Source organism: Helobdella robusta, assembly GCF_000326865.2.
Source record: "Helobdella robusta unplaced genomic scaffold HELROscaffold_57, whole genome shotgun sequence".
Classification (NCBI taxonomy): domain Eukaryota; kingdom Metazoa; phylum Annelida; class Clitellata; order Rhynchobdellida; family Glossiphoniidae; genus Helobdella; species Helobdella robusta.
In genome coordinates, this window is record NW_008705311.1 from 467,642 (window position 1) to 475,975 (window position 8,334).

An 8,334-nucleotide genomic window follows, 5' to 3' on the forward strand; every position below is an offset into this window, starting at 1 on the left:
CTGACAAAAGCAATTTCTATATTTATAGTACTGACAAAAATAATTGTGATATGAATATATTGATTTATTTAAAGCATTATATGTACAAAAAAGTGCTATCGTAAGAGTTCTATGAAACCCTGTAAGCCACTGCTGTAAGCCAACGTATGATTTCAGCAGCCAGTTTCTTATGAGCACCAGCAGAGTGTAAACTATTCATTGAATATAATGAAGATAGTTGTTTAAATAACAATTTTGATTTATTTAGGCCGTTTATTTCATAAGCAAACCAATTTTTAACATGATCGAATAGTGTAAAAAAAAGGGTTACTATAGTTCAATCCTACTAAGCCAACCTTCGGCTTCAGTAAGCCACCGGATTTCACCGGACCAAAAGCAATTTTTATATTCAAATTAACAAAAATAATTTAATAATACATAATTCTATTTATCATTATTAAAATTAAATAGAATTACTACAATGTTTTAAGCATATTAAATGAAGTAAATATTTCATTTAGCTTGCTCGTTAAAATCTATGCAATTTCGTAAGCCAACAATCCAAGCACGACAAATAGCCCGACCGATAGATCGAATTGATCGATTAGTCCTATTATTCTAGTTTTATGTGGTTTGGAGCAAGGGTAGACATTATTGAAAATAATTAAAAGTTGAAAAAATTGAGGTTCTTTGCATATCCCTGCTTCAACCCATAAGAAGGTTTTGTATGCTGGTAAATAGGCCTCCCTTTGGTACTTTATATTGAATTTTAAGCGTATGCTCCTAACGTATGTATATAAACATTTTAATTCCTACTTATAACTCAATGGTCACTTTTAAATGTACAAAACAAATTGTCAACTAAATTAACTTTTAACCAATTTCAAAGGCTGCTTACCATGTGTGATAGTACAGAATTCACGTCAATGTCTCGAAAATTTAAATTGTTTAATAAAAATCATTCCAAAATTTAACAAAAAATTAAATTAAATTATTATATTTTACCGCAAAACTGAATGAAATAATCGGGTTCAGACGGGTTGTTGGCTTATTTTTTTACCCCTTAACTGTTAAAGTGTTTAACTCTTAAGATTTAAGAAGAACCAGAGGGCAAACCACTGAGAACTGCAAACAACGAAGCGAACTAAACAGGTGATTAACCCACACACAGCACTACACACGAGACATCTAATATGTAATTAGTATGCTATATAAAAGTATATATATATTTATTTTTATTTAATTTATCATTTTATCTTTATATTTAATTTTTTTAGTTTAGTCATTTAGTGTCTGTCTAGGTCTAGTATATCTCTAGACTAGAATTATATAAGTATAATAAATTATTATTAGTATATAATATAATATAATAAGTTAAGTAAAGTTATGTGTTGTCCTAACTCTAACTAGCAAATACTGAATTAGATTAGCCTAGGAATTCTACTAACTGGCAGATATGAACATTGTGATATAGTGTAGTTTTTAGTAGTAGTATAATTATATTATAGTATAATATAAGTATAATATAATATAATGAATAAAATTTATAGTATAATAATTATACTATAAATTTTACCAAAAAAAAAATGTTGTATTGACAAAGGATGTCTAATTGTAATGTAAATGTGACGTTAAGAGTTGATGCATAGCATACCCATCGTACACCTTTAACTCATTTTATTACACCCATCCAGCCATCCCATCGAGGAGGGCCACACAACGCCACACCACACCTCACTTCACATGTCTCCTACGGCCTCAGTCAGTTCACCAAACCCGTCCGCCACAACTTCTTTACTTCGGCAAAAATTTTTCAACCTTAAACAATGTCCACTAATTTCATCGATTAAGTGGGAGCACTTAGTTGCCGGTGTCAGCGGTGGAGTCATCTCGACTGTCGTCCTTCACCCTCTTGACCTTATCAAGATCAGGCTTCAAGGTCATTATTTTTTTTTTAAGGGTCTTTGAAAAATTAAAATCACTCACAAAACTTTACATGCTTCTACACAAACGAACCCACACACACACACACACACACACACACACACACACACACACACACACACACACACACACACACACACACACACACACACACACACACACACACACACACACACATACACACACACAGACGCACATTCTACTACATACATACACACACAGACACACGCATACTAATACAAACTCACGCACACACACACAACAACAACAACAACTAAAAAAATTCATTTCTTTAAACAGTCAATGAAGGCAAAACCAGCCAACAACCATCACTCCATTCCATCAACAACAACAACAACAATGCCCCCATCAAAACAACAACGACAACAAATAACTTGGACCCCCTTCCAAAAGTGGTACGACCCCAATACAAGGGCATGCTTGATGCAGGTGTATCTATAGTTAGGGTAGCGGGTCTCAGGGGGCTGTACCAAGGAGCTGTCCCAAACATTGTGGGTGCTGGCTCGGCCTGGGGCCTATATTTTTTCGCGTTAGTGTATTAATGCATGGGTTGATTGTTGTTATATGAATGGATAGAATGATTGATGGATGAATGAATGATTGGATGGATCGATGAATGGATGGATGAATGAATGACAGGATGATTACATAATGGTTTGTTGAATGGATGGATTGATGAAAGTGTGAATTGGTAGATTCTTATTGACAATTCAAGGACGTAAGACAAGTTGTTGGATGAGGTTTTACATACATCTTTTTGGTTAATTTGTTCCTATCCAGCTTCCTTATACTTTCTTTCCATCATCATCCTCTTCCTCTTTTTCTTCGTCAGCATCATCATCGTCATCATCATTATCAACAACATCCACATCATCTACGTCTTCGTCTTCGTCGTCATCAAAATCATCACATCATCGTCATCATCATCACATCATCATCATCAACAACAACACAGTCATCATCAACATCATCAACAACATCCACATCGTCGTTGTCATCATCACGTCAGATATAACACGTTAAAATCTCGGAGGCAGAATGGAAGGAGGGACATAGCCCTGAACGCCCACGTCCACATGTCGATGGCCACCCAAGCCGGTAGGTACCCACCCTCCTTCGTCGTCATCATCATCACCACCGTCATCATTCAATTCAACTCAATTCAATAATCCTTTTATTCAGCAAACATATGCGGAAAAAACCTATGTTATTTGCTAGGAGACCCGAAGCTCGCACTTGTAGGGCCACCCAGATAAAACAACGACAAAATATCACTTAATAAACAAAATATTTCTAAATATGCATTAGTAACAAAAGAAGAGCCTCATAAGTCCATACATACACATACACGCAATTATTTCCATCACTTATTTACCAAATCAAATCATCATAATCATCATCATCATCTCGACAACATCATCACCACCGTCATCATAACCATCATCATCATCTCGACAACATCATTACCACCGTCATCATAATCATCATCATCATCATCTCGACAACATCACTATCAGGAATCTTCACACTCCTGACCACCAACCCAATCTGGGTGGCCAAGACGAGGCTGTGCCTGCAATACGACCAGACGAACTCGGCCAGGAGGCAGTTCAGCAAGAATGACAGCAGACACTACAGAGGTCTGCTTGACTGTCTGGTGAAAACTTACAAATACGAAGGTATAGCCGGCCTCTACAAGGTCAGTGGTTTTGTGTGTGTGTGTGTATGTTTATGTGTGTGTGTTTTTTTGTGTTTGTTTTTCATCATCGTCATCGTCGTCATCCTCCTCAGGGGTTAGTCCCGGGGTTGGTGGGAGTCTCACATGGAGCCCTGCAGTTTATGGCCTACGAAGAACTTAAAAAATTTTACAACTCCTCAAAGCAACGTCCTCATGACGCTAAACTGGTTCGCTGTCCGACATGTTTATTCATTCCTTCATTCATTTATTTACTCGATCATTCATTCATTCATTCGTTCGTTCGTTCACCCTTTCAATCAATCATTCAATCAATCATTAAATCAATCATTCACTCACTCATTCATTCATTCATACATTCATTCATTCATTCATTCATTCATTCATACATTCATTCATTCATTCATTCATTCATTTAGGGCACAAAGGAGTACTTATGTTTTGCGGCCATTTCTAAAATTTTCGCAGCCTCCACGACCTACCCTTACCAAGTGGTTAGATCCAGGCTGCAGGACCAGCATAGAAAGTATAATGGGGTTGTGCACGTTCTCAAGGAGACGTATCGGTGAGGGTTTTTTTTTTTTTCTTTGGCTGGGTATTTGTGCGTGTGTGTGTGTGTTTATGTAAGAATATGTGTGTGTTTTTGCGTGTGTGTGTGTTTATGTAAGAATGTGTGTGTCTTTTTGCGTGTGTGTGTGTGTGTGTGTGTGTGTGTATGTTTAAGGATATGTGTGTGTTTTGTGCGTGTGTGTTTATGTAAGGATATATGTGTGTTTGTGCCTGTGTGCGTGCGTGCGTGTGTTTAAGTAAGCGTTTATAATTATAGTGACGATATTTATAATACTGAAAACATTAATCATTATAACAGCGGTGAACTTTTTTTTATGATGTTTAAGCTACGAAGGCTGGCGGGGGTTTTTCAAGGGCTTGGTCCCCGGGGTCACGAAGGTCACGCCCGCTTGCTGTATAACCTTCCTCGTCTATGAACACGTCATTCAGCTGTTGCAGCAGCAACAACCATGACGACGATGATGATTGATTGGTTGGTTGATTGATAGATTGATTCGTTTGATTTGATGGATTGACTGACTAGTTTAATGAAAAGTACCTAATGTTGTCTGATATACTTCTCATAGTTGCACCTACAATTTTTTTATAAACTCTCAACATTTCGTGACCCTGTTTTAATTAATTAATTTATTTATTAGGAAGCCAAACAGAATAAATAATTGTAAATAAGATTCAACACATAGACCCGTATCTGCAGAATTATATATATATATGTGTATATATATTTCAAAATCTCAAAGTAGCAGAACCAATTTCAAACTTGGTTCGAATTGAAATAAATTGAAATCCAGCGAATTTTCATTCAAAATATGGGTTCCGATAAATAACAATTCAAGTATTCTTTATATCAGATCAGTAAATTGAATTAAATAATTAAAATTGTTAAATAAAATGCAGTTGAAAGATTGGAGGTTGAAGTTATTGGATAAATCATTCAATTTGACTAAATAATGAAACGAGTTTGAACAGTTAATAATTATAATTTATGAATAAAAAATATACCTTAAATAATATTCTCAAGGTAAGATAATAATTTCGTTAAATAATTTTAAAAAATTTAAATTAATTTAAATGTCTTTCAGCTTGTCTTCTTCTGTCGGTGTCTCCATCATCTAGCCCCTGTTGGGTAGAAACAAACGTTCGCCCGTCAGAATTGTATAAGTTGTGGTGCTTTTACGCGTTTCATTTTATCAAATTTTAATTTAAACATAGCAATAAATTTATTGTTAAATAATAATAATTCTGTAATAGTTAATGACGTATAGAATTGTACAAAATTAAGCGATTGAAAAATATAATGTTTTTTACAAATATTCAGAAGATTTCACAGCTCATACGTTTATTATACCCTTCTTATTGTTAAACTCTAAAAGCTGAGGAATCTGCAATAATGAATCTTTAAAGATTAGAGTCTATTCATCGTCAAGAATCTTAATGTAGAATTATGAAAAGAATGGAAAATAATCCTCAGAACTGACCCGCACTGTGACAGGAACACTGGCTGATGAGATAATACTCCACTTGCAATCTGGATACCACCATGTTGTTGACCGCAGGCACAGCGTTCGATGTTGGCACGGCACCGAGTGGTTTGTAACAGGTTACCTTTCAATGGGTGTCAATTTTTTCAGAGGGAAACATGGTTGAGAGATTCGTATTTGTAGTTGTATTAATTCTTGTAAGGCAGGCCAACAAAAAAACCAATAAATGCGCGAGTGAACGAATGAACAGATGAAAAAGATGAACAAATAGAACAAATGACTAATAACGATAATGAAAGAAATAGCAACAAATCTCCCACTCACCCATAAAGATAACCAAGAGCCGTCAGTCGGAGTGCAGCATTCGCAGCTTCCATCTTGTTGAAGCAACGTATCGCTTCCGGGCAGCCTGATGTCGCCACTGTCGACGTTTCCTTGACAGTAGCCATAACAGGAAGTCCTGTTGATGACGTCATCGCTCTGACAGTGGCCATCTTGGTATGGGAAGACTACGAACTCTTTCTTCGAGTGCGCAGAACAGGTTGATGGAGGGATGGCTGGGTTATGGTCGGGTTCACTCATTCATTCATTCATTCGCTCATTCATTCTCGAACTGGTTGATCATTATTATTTGTCTGCAAACCTTCCAAACAAACTGAAACATTGGAGCACACGAATGATAATGTACAAAAACAGGTTATCTATCAAGTTAATTATACGCTTTTTTTAGATATTTCGGAAATGGAAAAAATTATAGTTAGGTGGAAAAAAGTGGAAACTCTAACAGGATGGAATGCATTTGCAGCAGTTCGGGTAGTCATCTACTACCATGTCCTCGTTCTGTGGGGTTGAGTTTAAAATTTATTCCTTACCAAATCTTTTGAAATAAACGACTCGAAGTAATAAAAAATCGCTCAACCTACTACCATTCCTTTGGAATGCCCTTAAATTTCAGGTATCGACAATATTATCACTACACAACAGCATGGTGACCTCGATATTTCCTAATCTTAATTTGTACCCTCAGGGTTCAACCGTTTGTTTAACTAAATAAACACTAGAATCTGGAACTGGAGTCTAACTGGACGATGTTACAATAGAATGTGGATAGCGCCAAGGTTGCCAATCTTTCCTTCTGTCATACTGGAGTCAAAGGCGACGCGAATATGTAGTGTAATGGTTAAAGTGCCTGACAGTGTTGATGCAGTGTACGGGTTCAATTGTAAAGGAATCCCTGCAGAGTGTGAGATGTTTCGATTCGCTGGATGTTTGTTGTAATAGTCTCCAAGAGAGAATTAGTTTATTATTTGTTATTATTTAAAAACTGGAAATTGCAGTCAGGTGAGGGGGAACGTACAGCTTTGCAGAAACAGCTACGTGACATGTTGTAGATCTTTTCTTCGCCCGTATCACTACAGTAATGGCTTATGCACGTGTCAGTTTCCTTCGGCTCAGTTTTTGTAACAGCCTGAATTAATTGTAAATTAATTAATTTAATTTAATTAATGTAATGTAGCTATGTAATGTGACAATTTTTATTTCTTCTTTCTATAAATTTTAATTTAATTTTAATATAAACTCAAAGTTTTTTTCTATAAACTTTCAATGAAAAATCCCAATAACGAACACTAACGTGGCAACTGAAATCTCCATTCTCATCGCACGAACTGTTTAGTGAAAATTTCGTTCGCCAACATTGTGTCAAATAAACGATGAAACAAAACTTTCAAATCACTAAATCAATAGATAATTATAAAATAGACCAAAAAATGATTTTTTTATATTATTCTTTAATAGTCAGGATCTGACAAACGCAGAAACCGTTTCACAGTCACGGAATCAAAATTCTATAAATAGGAACAAGCCAAAAACGCCGTACAAAAAAGACACCAACCAGACGAGGCAGTTGTTGATATTGACGATTACGTTTGGGTGCAAGTGATCTCCGACGCGAACCTCTTCATTGGAATCTGTCTTGCCCTCCTTGCCATCTATTTTCAAACAAGAAAGAAGATCAAATTGTGTAAAAACACCAACACAAACACTTACACACACACACAAACACTTACACACACGCACCAACACATGTATAGGTTTATATATGCTCATCAACTAACTTATATTAAAGTTATTCGGCATATGATTTATTTTTAAAATTGAGAATAAATAAAGAGTTAAGTTTAAACGAATGATTTCGAAATTTATATATTTTTTTACTGATCGAATGGTTTGATTTATAAAAATAGAACCAAGAAAAAAAAGAATTTTTCTGAGGGATAAATTTCTAATATTAAAAAAAATCAGGAAATGTTAATATGAAACTGGAGGCAGATTTTAAAGTATATAATAATTAAAAAAAACAACAACAATAATATAAATAACAATAAAATAAATAAAAACAAAGATGTTGGACAAAATAAAAAATAAAATGGATTAAAAAAAACCTTTTTCGATCCAACCAATGATCGAGCTTGGAAGTAGGAATTGCAACTCAGAAACGTACGAAACAACGCAAACTTGGGGAGTAGTATATGTCGAAAGACCGACTGTAGTTTCTGAGGAAATAGAGAAGTTATAGATGTAGAAAACAGAGATACACGATTTTACAAAAACTTGCCACAAAAATTGAAATTATTCATCAAT

The 8,334-nt window shown here is 35.3% G+C and overlaps 1 protein-coding gene across 1 annotated transcript; it reads left to right on the forward strand.

Moving 5' to 3' along the window:
• Nucleotides 1-872: 872 nt before the first annotated feature.
• HELRODRAFT_186014 (hypothetical protein) lies at nucleotides 873-5,116 on the forward strand. The gene is made up of 9 exons (XM_009028650.1): nucleotides 873-1,041; nucleotides 1,071-1,131; nucleotides 1,674-1,918; nucleotides 2,224-2,473; nucleotides 2,954-3,042; nucleotides 3,462-3,643; nucleotides 3,736-3,849; nucleotides 4,060-4,205; nucleotides 4,537-5,116. Exons 3-9 carry the CDS (start codon nucleotides 1,723-1,725, stop codon nucleotides 4,661-4,663), a joined length of 1,104 nt encoding a protein of 367 aa, XP_009026898.1. The 5' UTR covers nucleotides 873-1,041; nucleotides 1,071-1,131; nucleotides 1,674-1,722; the 3' UTR covers nucleotides 4,664-5,116.
• The last annotated feature ends 3,218 nt before the right edge of the window (nucleotides 5,117-8,334 follow it).

Excerpts from the sequence above, each read along its gene's own strand:
- HELRODRAFT_186014 (XM_009028650.1), top strand. The coding sequence starts at position 1,723 with ATGTCTCCTACGGCCTCAGTCAGTTCACCAAACCCGTCCGCCACAACT. Across the intron at positions 1,919-2,223 it reads TATCAAGATCAGGCTTCAAG|TCAATGAAGGCAAAACCAGC; the intron begins GTCATTATTTTT and ends TTCTTTAAACAG. Across the intron at positions 2,474-2,953 it reads TGGGGCCTATATTTTTTCGC|ATATAACACGTTAAAATCTC; the intron begins GTTAGTGTATTA and ends TCATCACGTCAG.